General features: G+C 49.0%; 1 protein-coding gene across 1 annotated transcript in view; it reads left to right on the top strand.

Annotated features, from left to right (window-relative positions):
- The window catches only part of LOC129381992 (uncharacterized), a 39,318-nt gene extending 19,362 nt beyond the window's left edge, over positions 1 to 19,956 (top strand). Inside the window, exon 3 of the mRNA XM_055065312.2 lies at positions 19,478 to 19,956. Coding sequence (XP_054921287.2) covers positions 19,478 to 19,601 — 124 coding nt within the window. The 3' untranslated portion in view covers positions 19,602 to 19,956. The remainder of the gene's footprint in view (positions 1 to 19,477) is intronic.

Here is a 19,956-nt window from a genome sequence, read left to right on the forward strand (position 1 = left end):
ATCAAGAAAAAGAAATTGGCATGGGCAGGACATGTAATGAGGAGGGAAGATAACCGATGGTCATTAAGGGTTGAATATGTGGATAGCCTTTATGGCGTTCGATAGCTGCTAGTCTACAATGCGGCTATATAATAAAGGCGGAACGGCAACATGGTAGAGAATGTGGAGAACATACAAATCCGCATATATTACTGCACAATAATTTTAAATAGCGTTCTTGCTTCACGCACGTGGATAGCCGCCATAGGAGACTACTTTGGAAACTAACTGCAAGTACTGTATATGTCGTACCCAAATGTGTACCTGGCCTGGTGGCCAGTAAATGTGACGTAATATTGCGAGCAGCTTCGGCCATAGCATGCTAACGGATGACGACACAGACTGAAGTGACTAGTGCAAGAGTGGACAGGGGACACTAAAGACGCTACAAGGAAAGGACAAGCGCCCAGTTGGAAGTTTGCGCTTATCCTTGTCGTCTCTTTAGTGTCCCGTGTCCACTCATGAGCTAGTCACTTTAGCATTTAATACCAACTAGCCCCTCTCACACCCTGCGACGACACAGGGACAGTTTGCTCAATTCTTGTTTCGTGACTTTTGTGTCAAGGTGAAAACAACATATCCATGTATATGTCTTAATACTTAAGCACATCTAGATTTGCAGCTGCGGCGATAGCCCATGAGTGCGCATTGCAAAGTCGCTAGTGAAATCATTGTGTGCACCTTAACGAATTCGATAGGGGAAAATCAAAATCCATGCACGACGGGGTCTCTAGTAGGCGCGGTGCGATGTTCGGACGTTAACAATGTATGCCGATTGAAGAAAGGCTGCCCCGAAGTGCTTCTGACGGTTAGGCTAGCTTCTTTACTCCGTAGAATGAAAAAAAAAGAAAAAGAAAAGGAAAAGAGAAGAAAAAAAAAAGAACCGAATCAAAAGCCCAGAATCAAGAATTGCTCGTCGCGAGTAAACGCTGGATGACGAGCAATTTCCAGGCGACGAGCGAATACGCTTGATCAAGAACACTGATAACGCCGGCGGGACATGCATTGTGGCGAAGTTCAATGCGCAGGGATAGCTTTTACTTTTTTTATTTTTGTTTGTTTGACGTCATCGCGCGTCACCGCGGGAAGTTTGAAAAGTTTAAGGTGAGTACGCCACGTGGTGGCATTCACGCGAACTAAACCCTCGTGTCCAGAAAAGCTGGATACGTATTGTATTCGAGTAGTGCGATGGAAGAGAGCCGGGCAGGCAGATCGAGCAAAGCAATATTGAAGAGAGTGGGTGATAGAATTGAGCCTTGAGGAACTCCTGTACTAAGAGGGTATGGCGCTGAAAGCTCTCCATTGATTTGAATTTGTATAGAGCGACCAGTAAGAAAATCTTTAATATAATTGTAGAGGCGGGCGCCGGTTCGCAAAGTCAAGAGGTTCTTGAGGATAGCGGAGTGTTTCACGTGGTCGAACGCCTTTTGTATATCTACACCTGCGATACTCTGGTTTCTACGAGACTGTGATCTTGATACACATCTTCTAAGATACGAAGCATGGTATCCTGACTGCTAACATGTGATCTAAAGCCTGCCATTGTGTAAGGAAAAGCACTGCTGTTTTCTAAGTGCCAGTTGAGACGGTTAAGGGCCATGCGTTCCATCAGTTTGCTTACACACGACGTTAAAAATATAGGACGTAGGTTCGTGATACAGTTGGCCGGTTTGCCGGGTTTCGGGATTGGTATTATTATTGCCGTTTTCCATTCCTCTCGAAGGATTTCGGATTCCTAAATATTGTTGACGTATTCTAAAGTTGCTCTAACTGAGAAGAGGGTAAGTTACGAAGTGTACTATAAGTAATCCCATCTTTGCCAGGCGCTGTGTTTCGTTTCAGCGAAGAGAAAACCGTATGTAGCTCAGCTGAAGTAAACAGGCTGTTTATGCCTGTTGTACTCTCTTCGAGTGACTCAGTTGGGTAATCCGGAAGTTGTCCTGCATTTTGGTCCAAGGGATAGAACGTCTGTCGAATTTCGTCAGCTATTTCAGCTAGCCAGAGCTCATCTTTATCTTGTCCATGGTGTGTCGTGCTTTTCCTTGGCCCAAAAGTGATCTTAAGATATTCCACACTCTCGCAGTATGTAGGCGGCCGTTGAGCTTGTCAGATGTTTCTAACCAGTTTTCGGTGCAAAGTTTTTGCGCGTATTCTTGTGCTTCTAATGTTATTTGCTCCATAAGTTTGCGAAGGCCACGATTCTGTTTGTTTCTTCCAGTTCTGCACTATCCTGTGTCTTTTATCCCATAAGTTAAGCAGATGAGGGTCTATGTGTGGATTTTCAGCAGTACGCGCAATCATTTTGGTTTACTTTTTCCTCGTCTCGCTAATATTCCTCACCCATGAATGTAGGTCCGGCTGTTCGTTGGCCCTGGCTAGGTCTGATCGGAATCGGTGCCAGTCAGTAAGATGTGTATTGGAAGCTGCGTTAGCAAGGCGAGCCTTAGAGCGAGGAATGCTTAGAGTAACTTCAATGATGTAATGGTCACTTGCAAGACTTTCGTGAAGATTCGCCCAAGTTACATTCCCAATTCCGCGGTACCCGCTTAAGTCGGGGTTAGAGTCACGTTCGACACTGTTTCCTTGGCGCGTGGGCTCGGTTGTGTCATTAAGAAACGTATACGTGTTATCTTGCATTTTTCTTTCGAGGTGCTGCCCTGCTTTGGTTGTGCGCTGGTAGCCCCATGATATGTTATGTGTATTGAAATCCCCAGTTATAATGATGTCTTTGTCCTTATGTAGCTTTGTGTACGTGTCCAACCACTTCAGAGAAGGACAGTCGAGCCTTGGGACCCAGTATGCATTGATAATTAGAACGTCAGGGCTGCCGAAGCGGCATTGGACAGTAACGTGCTCCTGAGTTGAATTGTTTATGGAATCTGTATTGATTTGTATAGCTGGAATATGTTTGGCCACGTATGTTACAGTGGTAATGGGAACGGTCACACCCTGTGGAGCTGTTTTGTCTCGTTTAGTAATACTTCCTTGGGTAAAGTGTTCATATCCCGGTAATGATATAAGTCCGCAAGCTTCTTGAATTAAAAGGATATCTGGTTTCTGCGCTTCTCGGCAGACGAATTGTTGTAAGAGAGCCTTCTTCCTTCGAAGGCTCCAGCATTTCCATTGCCATATTACTAGAGGTCGATTAGGGCCTGCCATATTACAGATTTGCCGAGCCGGGGGACTCATCGACCTTGGACTGCGTGGATTTCTGTGCACGTGCGAATATTTGCGCGTTGGCTGCTAGCTGTTGAACGACGACATCAGTGCGTGCAATTTCTTGTTTTAGATATTGCATTTCAGCCTGTATCGTGCGAATCACTGCAACTTCATTCGCGAGGCTGTCTACTTTAGCCGTTAAAACCTGGACCGCTCGTTCAAGGCGCTGCATGCTTGTTTGGTCCCGCATGTGCGATGGTGTTGTAGATGGTGTCATAGGGCGCTGAAGAGCTTGAGAGTACGAGTAATGAAGAACTGGAGTCCGTGAAATATGGCGGGTTGACTGTGAAGTGTTAGGTGAAGGTTGTGAGGAATTACTAGGTAGGTTTGGACGGACTGGCTCACCGTTATCAGAGGCTAGCTGGCTCTTGTCATTTTTGGGACGTGTCGGCTCCGGAGTGGTAGATCGCTTGCCGGCCTTAGACGGCGGGCTTCCATTTGGAGATTTTTTTCTGATGGTTTGGTTGTTACTGTGACTTCGGCTGCGGTTGCGGCCGTGACTGCGACTGCGGCTGCGACTGCGGCTGCGACTGCGACTCCGGCTGCGACTCGTCTGGCGAAGCACGGCAAACCGGTTGGAAGTAGCGATGGAGGTGCCTGGGGTCTTGTCACTTATAGCGACTCTTGTATCCTGTTGACGGGGACGTTGTGTCCCCTGCGGCAATTCAGGGAAATCTGATGTATACTGGAAGGGCTTCGTGTTGCGTATCCGTCGGCGACGGTGCTTGGATGCCCGCGAACGCACCGCGCGGTCCGCTTCTTTTCTTGCTGGGCAGTCTTTCGAAGTCGGCGAATGTTCACCGCCGCAATTATGGCAGTAGGGGAAGCACTCATGGGGGGTATGCTTTGCGCACTGGGAAATGTTCTACTGCATTGATGGCACATGGAATACGTCGAACGATTTGGGCATACGTCGGTGGCATGACCGAGCGTGAAGCAGTGCGAGCACAGCGAACTTCTGTGTCGAAATGGGTAGAGGCGCTGGACAACTCGATTAATAAGGGCAAATCTGGGTAAACGTGGGCCTTCCACCGTCACCTTAACGGTGTTGGACGAGCCTATTCGGCGAATTGTCAGGAGTTTTACTTCCACAATACTCTGCAGCTCTGCGTCGGAGACCTAGGTTGGTATCCCATGTATGACGCCGCGTGCGTTCATAGGATCAGCGGCCACGTAGGTGTTTGTCTCGTAAGCTGCATCGCTGATAGTGATGCTCTTTAGTTCCGCGAGCTTGTCGGAAGCAGCTCAACGATAGGTGTCAACGGCCACCAGGTTTTGTGTGGTGCGGATTTTGAAGTATGTGTCGCTTCTTTTCACTGTGTTGAGTCCTGCCGCCGAGCGGATAGCGTTTCCGAGGGTGCCGCCGGCGATTGCGGCACATCAGAGGCGTCCCGCATCGGACGCTGCACCTAGAAATCGCGCTGTGAGCGGAAAGAGGAACCGCGTCGCCTAAACATCAGGGTTCGAGTGACGCACGCTGGAAGTTGTAAGGGGAGAGAGCGAGAAAACTTATTAAACGCAAGGGTATTGGGGCATAGAATGACAGCAAGCTGAGCTAGTTGGTAAGGATTCATTATGCAAAGAAGAAGAAGAAGTTACTGAGGGGAAAAAAGAAAGAAGACACAAAACTCACCTGCGCATGCTCAGGAATGGGAACACCATGTGTCAGTCGGGTACACGTGGCGGTCTACGTGAGAGATAACTGTTAAGGCACTTAATCTCTTCCTTATGTAAAGTAATCGAAGGCTAACTCACGCACGCACTTCGACCATTATAGATATGCCATGCCTCTACCATAAGACGCGTATCTTCATTCTTATGCCTGTACAATATCGCGCATTCACCTAACTCTGGCGTGCAGTTACAATCTCGGCAATGTAGCAAAAGATTAGAAGGCGATCCACCGGTTAAAGACCTTTTATGTTCCATTAACCTCTGATTGATACACCGTCCCGTTTGCCCTACGTAGAACTGGCCACAGCTAAGGGGAATTTTATAAACCACACCCATACGACAGTCAGTAAAACTGTTGTTCTTATTGTGCTTCACTGGACAAATATCTGTTCGTTTCTTGCCCTTTAGCCGCTACTTTTTTCTCTGTACGGCAGCGCATATCTTACCTAGCTTATTGGGAGCAGTGAAAGCAACATTAACATCATATCTACTTGCAACTTTTTTAAGCCTGTGCGACACTGAATGAATATACAGAATAGCCACTACTCTTTCTTTGCTATTACTGCTTTCTGTATTCACGTCCATCCCTCTCGAAACCGACTTCTTTAGGCGCTTAGCCACAGTGGCCACTGCTACGCTATGATAACCTGCTTCTAATAGGCGCCGGACCTGCGCATTAAAACTGGCGCTCATTTTGTGCTGCAGGATCTGATGAGGGAAGACTTAAGGTACGACATGGCAATTCTGTTTTTTACTGCTTTGGAATGCTTGGATTGAAAGTTTAGCAACGGCTTCGAAGATCTTGGGGAGTACTGCCAACCAACATGATTTTGTTCGAAGACCAAGGAAATGTCAAGAAACTGAATTACGCGTCGCCTCAGTGCTCCCTTCAGTTGATAGTCGGCGTTCGTGTTGTCCACTTCTCTACTCTTGTGCCCTGTGTGCACGCCTCACTTCTTCCTTTTTGCATATTGGGGCATCCTCGCACCGGTCCCCGCACGGCCCCAATGCGCTCAAACGAGGCGAAGGGGAGAAGTGGGCGAGCGGCGCGCCACCTGTCGGGGCACCGCCGTACATTGAGAGGAGGGGTATTCTGTATTTGCCGCAATAAGGCTCTACGTGTGCGGCAAGCGCAGAAGAAATGTCGCGCAAACATACTTCGTTACTTGTTTAACTGCAACTTCTGTAATTTGCATGCTCACAATTACCTATATACACCGCAGTTTAACTTTCTACGGCACGTTTCTAAGGCAACACCGCATTCACTAGAGGCGCTTTTGTCCCGTTTGAACCATCGAACTCATGGCTGAGTGGTAGCGTCTCCGTCGCACACTCCGGAGACCCTGGTTCGATTCCCACCCAGCCCATCTTGCAAGCTGTTCTTATTTATGAATTGCCTTCCGGGATTTTTCGCTCACGGCTGACGCCGACGACACGGCTTCTCTGTGACACGAGCTCCTTAACGCTGTCGCGTTAATATAGCGTTAGCAGCGAGCAGGCATCGTACAGACAACACTTGTAGCATTCCTCTCAAAGGCGCAACACTTTCTCACTATATAAAGTATTTATTTCCATAAATACTTGATGAGTATTTTTATATAAGTATATTCGCGGTTGGTATTGCTGTTGAGAAATTAAATAAATAATTATTCTATGGCGCTAAATCAGGAACAGAATTGCAGAAGAATGAGTACCCTGGCCTGCCCTGGTGGCGAACTGTGCTTCAATCTCAAAGACATACAAAGCTTATGTAATGTTTGTGCTTTATATAAGATACTGCCGAAAGAAAATTAGATTTTACGCCATAATATTTGAGTGTAGCTTCGTTTGCTGCGCCGCAAGCAAACGCCGCTAGTCTAAATATCGAAGTCCATCCGAAGCCTGTACTTCCATTCATTCCCATGTAGGTTGAGGCAACGCTCAGGAGAGCCCCCGTAGACAGTAGCGCCACATTTCCCACTAGGGTATTTATTTAGAAACCCTATGCACCCAGACCACTGTATGGGGTGTACACCACATAGTAATTTTTGTAGGAAACTCTATGGTGTACACCATGTTGTGGGACGCACACAGCTGCACACAACAGGAACGCTAGCGTTTGTGCGCACAACTCTGCCCTTGCTCTGCTGCTGAGTCGATTGAGGCTAGCATTCTCTTGCCATCGTCGTTTTTTTTTTTTTTTTTTTGCTGACATACCACACTGCGCGCCTCTCTTGTCCCTGGAGACAATTATTGTATGGATCTCTATGTGCTGAACCACCCCGATTGCAGCTCCCGTAGACGCTTGCTCCGGAGTTCTCTCTAGTAATTATTGTATGAAACTCTATGCTAGAGACATTTTAGCCCTCCCATCGCGCACCGCACGTGAGCCGCCGATACTGTGAAAACACGGCGGCAGGGGCGGCGCCAACGGCACGAACGCACATCCATTGTCCAATAAAACTGTCCTAAATTTAAGCTCTGTTCGGCCGCTGTATTACAGCTACAGCAAATTTGTTATATTGAGGTGCAATGGCCAAATACGGCCATAGAGCGCCAGGATAGTGTTGATGAGTTGGCAATGTAGTTACGAATTACGACAGGTTCATGTGACGTGGCTATCAAGGGGCCTTAAAGCAGTCGCTGTAAAGTGTGTAAAATGTATATATGTAACGAGATTATGCGAATGAGTTACAAAGTGTACTATGCACACGAAAGATGTACAGCAAAAGGTTGCTATGACGTGCTGAAAAAATTTTGTCAGAGGCACTACCGCCTTAACACAGTCCTTTAAACTCAAGGGCCTGGAGGCACAGGCATACAAAACCATTGTCGCCGCAGCATCCTCCGGCGAGAGGATGCGCTACAAATTTCTTGGGTTAATAACGTCTAATACAGCATCATTCAAGGAACATAGATATTGCTTCTGGAGAAAAAGTATGGGTGTGGACTCCAGTACGGATGCGCGGCCTATCCGAGAAGCTTCTCCGTCGTTATTTTGGCCCGTATAGGATAATTCGCCGAATTAGTCCATTGAACTACGAAGTTGCTCCAGAAGGTCAAGTAACCTCATCACGACGGCGGCATCGAACAGAAATCGTCCATGTCGTCCGAATGAAACCATACTACGACAGGCAATAACTGCTTCCGCCTACAAACATTGCGAGTTCATGGCAGTCTAGAAACCACCGTCTTCTGTATGAGCATCGGGACGATGCACTCTTGGAAGGGGGACAATGACACAAGATTATTTCGAATTACAGGCGCCAGCCGCTTCCTGCGTCCGTCATGCTGTTTACTGCTACCTGCGAAAGATAGCGGCAGTGAAGCGGGCAACACGGGCTCGCAAGGCACGTGCATTCGGAGCAGCGTGCTATGAGCGCGGGACTCGAGGGAAGAAGAAGAAGTGCGGGACTGCGGCGAAAGAGACTGTGGACGTTTTAGCGCTTAGCTGTTTGTCGGGCACAAGTTCGCCCAGCGTAAAGTTATTAAAGTAGCGTCACTCAACTGTGCGTTACAATATTTTAGTGTCAAAACAGTCGGCCAGAACCGTGTAGCCGCCGTGGCGTCGGCCATTCCTTCGTCGGCTCTCGTACGCGTCAGACGCTGGGATCATGTGCTCTCTCCGAGCGGTGTAGCCCGTTGTTCTACAGTTTCTCCTGAGCACTACAAGGTTATTCAGCCCCAACTGCCAACCTGAAACTATTCATGAACACTGTTTTTCTGCATTGTGATGTGTCTGCCAGGCCATACCGAATCAACGCTGTTGAAGAAGGAATTGAGCGCCTACCAGTAGTCAAGGATGTAGCGTCGATAGGTGCCTACGAGATTAATCACATCAGGGCGCTAACCACACATTCAATGGCCGCAAAGCAAGTGCTCGTAGAAGCAAACGAACTGTGCATCAAAGGTAAAAGATGACATCGATCCGAACGACAGTCAGGTGAGAGTCAAACTTCATTGGCTTCCTTAGCATATCAGTGACGATGCCGTACGAAAAGCATTGGAACCGTATGGGAAAATTGAGGATGTTGAGTAGGGAAACGTGGCTGACCAGAAAATTCAATGGTGCCCATACGTCACCTAGGTCGCTGATCTTGAGTCTGAAAGGCGGATTTATTGTAGGATCGCTCCCGCATGAGATTCATATTCAGGGCAGCAACACTGCAAAACCAATCTTGCGCTTGAGATGCAAGAGATCGGGCCATATAAGAAAGGATTGTCGCATCCCGCGGTCTTCTGCATGCCGCAAGTTTGGCCATGAAGCTGACGACTGCAAAAAAACTTACGCTACCATGACACGGGAGAATGGCGAGAACGACAACACAGATGCGCTCATGGACAAGGATGAAGCTGTAGAAGCACTGCAGCCTCGTAACCATAATATTTCATCATGGGTGCCTGAACCTGAAACACCAGCCAGGCAACTGAGAATGCCGACTCTCCAGTGAAGGCTGCGGCACTTCTTCGCCAGCTGCCTCTGTAACAACTGATAAAACTCGGAGCCGGAAGAAGCATGCAGTGTAGCGTTTCAAGCTCCGTGCCCTTCAGTGCCGGTGGAGTCGCCGACGGCGTCTGAAGTGATCTACCCAGCAGAACTCCTAGAACGCCCGGAGACGCCCATGGCGTCTGACGACGTGGTCTGTTCGATGGAAGCAGAGGCTGTGGGCCTAGGAGCAGAACGTCCCAAAACGTCAGCGCCATCCGAAGCCCCGAGCCTTCTGATGGTATTGGTGGTGGTACAAACTTTATTTAGTGAAAGCCAAAAAATCAAAAGAAAATTCAGATGCTGCCGTTCCTTGGGTGGCCTTCAGGTTACCGGTCGTGGCCACCAGATCATGCCTGGCGGCGACTTCCGCTGCCCAGATCGTTACCGTAGCTGGACATCCTGCTCCGAACTGCCAAAGCAGCCTCCCACAGCTGCGGCCTAGATACACGCCAAGAGGCAGGGGGAGAGTGTTTCGGGCATGAATAGAGAATATGAGCATGTTCTGTTCGTGGGTGTCTGCAGAGCGTGCATTCGGGTGAGAAGGCACCGGGGTGAATAAGGGCAAGCCGGGCAGGAGAGAGGAAAGTGGGCCTGTAAATTGCGCCACGTGCTCTGTTGGAGCTTAGACAGGGATTTGTGAGGGGGACGGAGGGACAGGCGTGAGTTGCGGTAATGAAGGGTGATGTCATGGAAGGTGAGGAGGGAGTCACGCGTGTCCATCCCGGAGTGGAGGGGGCCAGCTCAATCTGTCATCTCGCGAGCGATGGAATTTGCCGCCTCGTTTCCAGCGTGCCCCGTGTGAGCCAGAACCCAGAGGAGTTTGATACGACGAGAAGGAGGAGGGGAGTGCTCAAGGATGCTGAGCGCAGAGCAGGAGATGCGACCCTTCGTAAAGTTGTCGTCTGCAGCTTTGTTGCCGCTGAATATGAAACGGGCCAGGGTAGTGGCAATGGCGAGCGCAATAGCTGCTTCCTCTGTGGCAGTGGAGGTGGGAGCAGGTATAGTGGCAACGGTCAGGGGAGAAAGTGTATGGGAAGTGGTGGCAAGAGCGTAGGCAGGGTGGGAATTGTGTGACGCCGCATCGACATACACAGCATTGGACTGTGTGCCATACAGGCGCCAGAGGGTGTAGGCGTGGGCAGAGCGGCGGGCGGCGTGATGCTCTGGGTGCATGTTCCTAGGTAGAGGGTTGACAGTTAGCATTGAAGATAGAGAGAGGTTAAGGGGTGGGTTACACAGGCAGGGTTCAAAGGGGTCAAGCGGAGGGAAAAGAGAAGGGCTGTACCAGAAGGGGTGCGAGAAAGGCGATCGAGTTGTGCCACGCGTTGGTCTTCCACAAGCTCTGGAAGTGTATTGTGGACGCCCATCGCCAGCAGACGAGAAGTGGTGGTGTAGGCGGGGGGCGCAAGGGCCGACTTGTAGGCTTGGTGAATGAGACACTTCACCTTGTCTTCCTCGGCGCGAGAGAGAAAGAGATAGGGGAGGGAGTAGACAAAGCGACTGAGAACGAAGGCCTGTATAAGACGACGGAGGTCGTGCTCACGCATGCCGTGGTGCCGGTTAGCGACACGTCGAATAAGTCGGACTGTTTGGTGGACGAGGCGGGAAAGGACGGCAGTGCGTTTGCCGTTGGATTGGAGAAGGAGACCCAGAATGCGGAGGCAGGAGACAGAAGGGACGGGGTGCGCGCCAATAATGATGCTAAGAGTGGGGGATGAGGTGGCGGCCGTGCCTCCAGCCGGTAGGAGCAGAACCTCCGACTTTGACGGGGAGCAGGCCAGCCCGACTGCTCGAGCATGACCGGCAACTACGTCCGCGACCGCCTGGAGGACGGCCTCAATCTCTCCAATATTTCCGGTGGTCACTCAGAGGGTAATATCAACGGCGTAGAAAGCATGGGACTGGTTAGCAACGGTAGCGAGAGCGCGTGCCATGGGGAAAAGAGTGTTGAAGAGAAGGGGGGATAGGAGTGAAACTTGGAGTGAAACTCCAAGAGTGAAACTTGGAGAAGACAGAGGACCGAACGAGATCTCAGCCGTGCGACGGGCAAGGAAAGCCGTGATAAAACCGTGGACACGAGTACCCACGTTCAGGGTGGAGAGAGCATCTAGGATGGCGGAATGGAGGACGTTGTCAAATGCTTTCGTCATGTCCAGTGCCAAGACCCCACGAGTGCCCTTGGCGTGAAGAGGGTGAAGACCTTTTCAGAGAGCTGGAGCATAACGTCATGGGTAGAAAGGGAAGGGCGAAAGCCGAACATAGAATCGGGGAAAAGGTGGTTGTCGTCTAGAAAGTTCTGCAAGCCGTCGAGAACAACGTGCTCCAAGAGCTTGCCGAGACACGAGGTGAGGGAAATGGGGCGGAGACTTTCGATGTCTGTTGGCTTGCCAGATTGTGGATGAAAGTTACCTTAGCGTGGGTCCACTCGGAAGGAAGAGTGCTTTCATGCCACTATTTGTTAAAGAGGTCAGTGATGGCCTTGAGGGATGATGTGTCCAGATTACGGAGGGCCTTGTTAGAGATTTGGTCGGCCCCCGGTGTGGAGGTGGTGGGGAGCTTATGCAGCGCGGCACGAACCTCTCCGAGGGTAATATCTGGTTCGAGCGCAGAATTAGGATCGCCTGTGTAGGAAGGGAGAGAGGAAGGGGGGTTGCGGCAGATATATCCATCACGAAGAGCAAGAAGGAAGTCGGAATCAGAGAGTGAAGATGAGTGAAGGAGGCGCGTCACGTCCGTTCTGTGCGTGGCCTTGGAATGCGACAGGTCAAGGAGTACACGCAGGAGAGCCCACGCATTCCTCAGCCCGAGGTTACCAGCCATGCGCTCGCAGGTCTGGCCCCACTGCTGTCTGGTGAGAGAGGAGCAGTGCTCCTCCATGTCCATTGCCAAGCGAGCAAGGCGGAGGCGCAGCGAGCGGTTGTGTTTCTGGGAAAGCCAGCCGCGGTGCAGAGAGTGGCACGCCTCCCAGATGTGCAGCAGGCGACTATCAGCCGTGTAGGAGTGAGGAGGGGTGGGGACGGTGGAGGTGGCAGAGGAAACATCCTGAAGCAAGTTGGTGGTCCACTGAGAAAGGTCTGAGATGGAGGTGGAGGCCGTTGCGGCGACTGGCGGAAGCGATCCTAATCCACCACCTGCACCAGGCGCTTGCGGGAGGAAGATAGGGTGGGAAAGGAGGAAGAGACGAACAGGATATAGTGATCGCTACCGAGAGAGACCCAGGTGCTCGTCAACACCGCGTCCGGGATATTTTTGTAGATGGGAAGGTCTGGATTAGTGCTCCGTTGTACGCTAGAGCCAGTGCTGGTGGGTTCCGAGAAATCGTTAAAGACGGTCAACTGTTCGTTCTGCACGAAGGTCCATAGCGCCAGATCCTTCCTGCAGTTCTTGGAGTAGCCCCAACTTACGTGATGAGCGTTGAAATCCCCAAGAATTAGGAGTGCGTTCCGGTTCACGCGTCAGATGGCGTTGCGAAGGAGGACGAGAGGAGCTGCAGTTGTGCGAGGAGGGCTGTATACATTAAGGACAAAAAGGCTGGCATCTTGCCGCCGCTGGGGAAGGAGTTCCAAGAAGAGGTGAGTGCACTCCGTAACGTCAAGCGGATGCTCGATTGCCATATAGGCGCGATGAACTAGCGTGGCAACGTTCGGAAGTGAAGGGGAAGCAGGGTGGAAAGCTGTGTAGTCACGTAGTTTTACTGGGGAGAAGGTTTCTTGAAGGGCCATAATAGGGGAGAGGTTAGAGGGAGGGATGTTCTGGAGGTGGAGCTGCAGTGTGTTCCGCTTTGCGCGGAAGCTGCGGCAGTTCCACTGCCAGAAATTAAGGCGCGGGGGGTGTCTGGCCATCTTGAGGTCGGGGTGCCCCTGCTGGTGCACGGTGCTTGGCAGATGAGGATGAGGGGAGGAAGGATGAGACATTAATAGTCATCTGGGCAAGATCGGCCTCGAGGGAACTCTGGCGGGCCTCAATTGTGGCCACGCGGTTGTTAATTTGAGCCATCCAGGTCTGCGTGTCCGTACGCAGAGCTGTAATGGCGGCCATGAGGCGTCGTTCATGTGCCTCGAGGAACGAGGCCGTGTGGCGGATGACAGTCTCCATCTCCGGGGTGGGGGCACGTTCGGTAGAGGAGCGCGTCTTATGTGGAGAGCTGCGAGAGGGGTAGGCGGCACGACAAGACGCGGCCGAAGGGGAGGCGGACATAGGGGCGGGAGGTGGTGGCGGTGGTGGCGGGAAAGCGATGGGTTGTGAGGTTTCGTGACGGGAAGAGGTGGGGAGGTGGGGGCGCGCGAGCAGCGCCTGCAGCTGTCCTTTTAGTAGGGAAATCTCGTTTCTCTGGGCTGCGATTTGAGCTTTGAGCTTTTCTTTTTCGGGGTCGGGTGTGGCAGGCTGCGATCACCAGCTCACCTGGGAAGCAGTCGATGGGTGCCCCGGTAGCGATGGAAGTGAGACGGAGCGGCGGTAATGGAAGCGGGGACGCAAGAGGCGTACCATTGCCTGGAGTCTGAGCCGGAGGACGCAAGCAATAGGGCTACAAGGATCCCTGGGTTTTGTTCGGACGAGGATGAAGGCACGTCAGGGAACCTCGCAGAAATGAGAAGCACGGTGCCACAAGCAAAATGGAAAGCGGCCATGAAGAGGAACTGTGTAAACACGGCTCTTCGGATACCATCCGTGGAGAAACGTCATAAACGCTCCTTGTGTCCTGTGAAGTCACGCCTCAAAGGTATGCATCATTGGCCGGAGTAACGGCAGCTTTAGCGGTACGGCTTAGTTAAAGTTAGGAACCTTTAAGTGCGGGAGCTTGGTCGCACGCAGGAGAAGGCAGTGGTTTCTAAATCTACTACGGGAAAAATTGTTGACATTGCATTTAGTCAGGAGACAAAACTTTCATCGAGTGCGCAGTTGGAAGAGATGGACCACTTCGTTCGCAACCATTACTCGTTTAATTTTTCGCCTGCTTGTACATGCAGTGGAGCGACGGCAATTTTGGTAAAGAAACATTCAGTGGTACTAGTACACCACGTGTGGGACAAGGACCGAAACGGCTGTGTATGTAATGTGGATTTGTTATACCGGAATGAACCATACAAGCTTATTTCGATTCATGTTCCGAATTACGCCTTACTACGAATTCTTTCCAGGCCTGAGGTAGTATATTGACTCAGCGTACCGTACCATATTTGCCGGATACCTTAAATGTGTTTTACGTGTTTCTCATCGTTTGAAAAAGCAATCTCAAGGTACCAGCCTAGCAGAGCCCACGAAGCTTTTACGAGACTATGACTTGCACGATGTTACTGAACTTGCGTCAGAAGATAATGACGGTTTTACACATAGGCAAGAGGTCTGTCATCAAAGGCTGGATCGGTTTTACGTGTCTAGCGACGAGTCATCTTACAACGTGCGTTATAAGGTGAAGCCTGTCGCCTTCGCAGATCATTCATTTGTCACAGCCATATTTTGAAGTAAACGAAAGAACTAGAAAGGAGCACAAGGACTAGCAGTTCTGGAAGCTGAACGAGAGTCTGCTAAATGACGAAGAAATATGCGGCAGCATTAGGAATCTTATTAAGGAAACAACGAAAGGACGAATCGTAGACGCGGTACTGTGGGACGAGATAAAAGAAGAGTGCGAGACGTTTCTAATCACCAAAGGACAGGAAAAAGCAGCACTAACGAAGAGCGAAAAGCTGAGCTTGTACGAACTCCTAAAAAATGTAATCGAAGCCGAAAACTCACCCGAGTACCTTCACAGAAGATATCAAAGGGCAGCTGCTGTCAATCTTGGAGAAGGAATACAAAGGCGCTATGATCCGGTCTAGGACGGAATCACAGCAGAGAGATGAGGAACCGCTCAAGACTTTCAAGGCAAAACAAAGCGCGGCAGGAAGAATAGAAGCAATACAAAGCGGGGACAGCATTCTGAAATCTCAAAACGAGTCCCAAAAAGTCCTTGTGTGCTCAAGCACACAAGGACCTCTTCGAATACGGAAGTAACGCATGCGACCGTGAACTCTTTCGAAAGTATGCTTCAACGTTGAATTACATAGATGAGAAAAAACAGCAAAGGGATGAGTGTATATCAGAGTGGGAAATTGAATTAGCCATACATCAGCTAAAGCCAAGAAAGTCGCCAGGAGTTGATGGGCTCAGCACTTCCTTTTACGAGAAATTTTCACCGTAATTAGTCGTAATATTACGCGATGTGTACGATGTCATTTCCAAACCAGGTTTGACGCCGCCATCTTTTAACGACCGATTACAAAATTCTTGCTAAGATTATAGCATGACGGCTGGACTTTGCCCTCGGAACAGTTGTAGGGAATCACCAATCATATGACATCAAAACACGTCGCATCAATGATAACTTGCATGCCATGCGGATACTGTGCGAAGCCGCCACCATTGATGGATCCAGGGTAGCGGTGTTGCAATTGAATTCTGGCATTTTACGTGCCAAAACAACGGTTTCATTGTGAGATACGCCGTAGTGGGGGACTTCCGATTAATTTTGACCACCTGGGGATCTTTAACCTGCCCCCAATGCATGGGACACGGGCGTTTTTGCATTTCGCCCTCGTTGAAATGCGGCAGCCGTGGCCGGGATTTGATCCCGTGACCTCGTGCTTAGCGGCGCAGCACCATAGCCACTAAGCCACCGCAGGGGGTTGAGCAAGCGCGCTCTCAACCTCACAGCTACCATTCACAATGCGAAGTAAAGTTGGCGCTGCGGTCGCTTGTTAACACATTATCGCCAGTTACATGTGTGACGTGCCCTGAGTGTAGTGTGATGCCGCATACTTGTATTCGTGTAAATGCGCCTAATAGAAAGACAGCAAGCTTGCGTTCATTCAAAGCCGGCAGCCCCTGAATACAGTTTATGCGCTGGAGTTTGCCTGAGCCTTAAGCGAAAGGGACGTGTATACCATATTCATACAAACACAATGTAAACATTGTCAGGCGAAGTTTTTTAGGCCATAGAGAATTTTCGAACAACGCCTGTGTCAGATAATTCTCATATTTACTTCGATTACTCCGAGACGAACAAGACATGCATGAGAAATTGAAATTCATAATTCACTATTTCCGGCGAACGTACTCATTATCATCAGCAGCAGCAACCTGGCGACGCCCACTGCAGGGCAACGGCCTCTCCCATACTTCTCGAACTACCCCGGTCATGTACTAATTGTGGCCATGTTGTCCCTGCAAACTTCTCAATCTCATCCGCCCACCTAACTTTCTGCCGCCCCCATCTACGCTTCCCTTCCCTTGGAATCCAGTCCGTAACCCTTAAGATCATCGGTTAACGGGAATCCTGATTACATGTCCTCCTCATGCCCATTTCTTTATCTTGATTTGAACTAAGGTGTCATTACCTCAGGTTTGTTCCCTCGCCCAATCTGCTCTTTTCTTATCCCTTCACGTTACACCCATCATTCTTCTTTCCATAGCTCGTTGCGTCGTCAATTTAAGTAGAACCCTTTTCGTAAGCTTCCAGGTTTCTGCCCCGTGTGTGAGTACTTTTAAGACACAGCTGTTATATACTGTTCTCTTGAGGGATAATGGCAACCTGCCGTTCATGATCTGAGAATGCCTGCCAAACGCACTCCAGCCTATTCTTATTCTTCTGATTATTTTAATCTCATGATCCGGATCCGCGGTCGCTACCTGCCCTAAGTGGATGTATTCCCTTACCACTTCCAGTGTCTCGCTAACTATCGTAAACTGCTGTTCTCTTCCGAGACTGTTAAACATTACTTTAGTTTTGTGCAGAAAATGTTTAGACCCACCCTTCTGCTCTGCCTCTCCAGGTCAGTGAGCATGCATTGCAATTGGTCCCCTGAGTTACTAAGCAAGGCAATATCATAAGCGAATCGCAAGTTACTAAGGTATCCTCCAATAACTCTTATCCCCAATTCTTCCCAGTCCAGGTTGCTGAATACCCCTTGTAAACACGATTTGAATAGCATTGGAGAGATCGTATCTGCTTGCCTGACGCCTTTCTTTATTGGGATTTTGTTGCTTTTTTTATGGAGGGCTACGGTGGCTGTGGAGCCGCTATAGATATCTTTCAGTATTTTTACATACGGCTCGTCTATACCCTGATTCCGTAATGCCTGTATGACTGTTGAGGTTTCGACTGAATCAATAACTTTCTCGTAATCAATGGAAGCTATATATAGGGGCTGGTTATATTCCGCACATTTCTCTATCATCTGGTTGATAGTGTGAATATTGTCTATTGTTGAGCAGCCTTTACGGAATCCTGCCTGGTCCTTTGGTAGACAGAAGTCTAATGTGTTCCTGATTCTATTTGCGATTACCTTAGAAAATACTTTGTAGGCAACGGACAGTAAGCTGATCGGTCTATAATTTTTCAAGTCTTTGGCGTCCCCTTTCTTATGGATTAGGATTATGTTAGCGTTCTTCCAAGATTCCGGTACGCTCGAGGTCATGAGGCATTGCGTATACAGGGTGGCCAGTTTTTCTAGAACAATTTGCCCACCAACCTTCAACAAATCTGCCGTTACCTGATTCTCCCCAGCTGCCTTCCCCCTTTAAACAGCTCCCAAATTTTTCTTTACTTCTTCCGGCGTTACTTGAGCGTTTTCAAATTCCTCTAAACTATTCTCGCTTCCATTATCGTCGTGGGTGCCTCTGGTACTGTATAAACCTCTATAGTACTCCTCAGCCACTTGAGCTGTCTCATCCATATTAGTAACGATATTGCCGGCTTTGTCCCCTAACGCATACATTTGATTTTTCCCTATTCCTAGTTTCTTCTTCGCTGCTTTTAGGCTTCCTCCGTTCCTGAGAGCATATTCAATTCTATCCATATCAAACTTGCTTATGTCAGCTGTCTTACGCTTGTTGAATGACCTGGAAACTTCTGCCAGCTCTATTCTATCTGTAGGGTTACAGACTTTCATACATTGGCGTTTTTTGATCAGATCTTTCGTCTCCTGCGATAGCTTACTGGTATCCTGTCTAACGGAGTTAGCACAGACTTATATTGCACACTCCTTAATGATGCCCATAAGATTGTCGTTCATTGCTTCAAGGCTAAGGTCCTCTTCCTGAGTTAAAGCCCACTGCCTGTTCTGTAGCTTGATACGGAATTCCTCTATTTTCCTTCTTACCGCTAACTCATTGAGCGGCTTCTTATGTACCAGTTTCTTGCGTTCCCACCTTAAGTCAACTCATTATGCTTTTATTTATTCACTTTCCCGCAAACATTGCAGTGCTCGTCCTTGTCGTCCTCTCTCCGTCCATGTCTTTCTTTTTAAGCGCTGCCGTCTTTTCAAATTCCAGCCGGTGACTTCGCAATGCGTATCCACTTGGACCGAATTTTGAAGATACCAGTTTCGAGATATCCATTCCTAATGTGTCCGACGAACTACCTGCGCAGTTTTAAAAAAAGACAGTTTTATAAAAACGTAAGTGCAACAATATTGCATTTTTAGCACGAATTTCATTGCGCCTATCTGGAATTCCATGCGATCCTTAGAATTTGTTTCAAGTGAACATTGTTTGCAAGCTCACCGGCTTGAATTCATCAATTGTGATATGTGCCGTAACATAATTAAATTAAAAGTTAATAGTGACTTTTGGGTAATAAGATCATTTTGGGTTTCAAGTTCTCGTGCGAGTAATGTCCACCATATTCAGTAATGCAGCTCCGGGACTTCAATTACGCTGTCTAAAAGGACTGTAAAAGACTGTATATATTCAACACTTGCTCACATAAGGCGGGCAGTATTCGCGAATTTTATAGCACCTGCATTTATTCTTAACCTTTAGGATGAAAGGGCGAATTTCCAGGAGAAATTGGGTTTAGCCATGCGTTTAAAAAATAAAGGAAACTTGGGTGTGCAAAAGTCCGAAATTATCTGGTTTTTACCGAAGAACGAAGGAGTCTGGTTACACACAGAGGGTAGCAGTCGATCGCCCAAGTCAACTACTGGTGCTGGTATTTTTCCTGCGTGATTCGTTGCGAAAGAAGCTGTGCTAAGAGTTTAAGGAATGTTGATAAATCACGTAGTGAGTCGGGTTTCTTTTTTTTTTTGTCTTTTTCAGAATGTACGCCCCTTCGGAGCCAGCCGTAGCAACTGAACACAAGATGCGCTTCAAGAAAGATCGCTTGGAAGGCACGTCGACTGCGCGAAGAGCCAGCACTGTCGAACTTGGGAACTTGCTGTGAGATATGCCGAATTAACGTTTAATACTATTAGGTATTGCTCCTGCATCAGTTATATCAAGCTAAGGGCACCGGGCACCATGCATATATTCATACAGGAAGGAAGCAACCCTCATGGGTGGAATTATGAGAATTTCAGGAAAGTACCAAGATCAGTCGATCATGTGTAAGCAGGAACACTATGCCAGGAAGCAAGACCACGACGAGACAACAAAAGGAGATTTTCTTTTTTTATATGTAAGACATTGCATGACGTGACGCTTGAGCATATAGCAACGAAAGGAGACGCTGTTTCATAGATACCGTGCTTTAAAATATGCTCTAGAATAAAATAAAGCTCTAGCCAGCAAGAATGTTA

The sequence above is a fragment of the Dermacentor andersoni genome, chromosome 10 (genome assembly GCF_023375885.2).
Source record: "Dermacentor andersoni chromosome 10, qqDerAnde1_hic_scaffold, whole genome shotgun sequence".
Lineage (NCBI taxonomy): Eukaryota > Metazoa > Arthropoda > Arachnida > Ixodida > Ixodidae > Dermacentor > Dermacentor andersoni.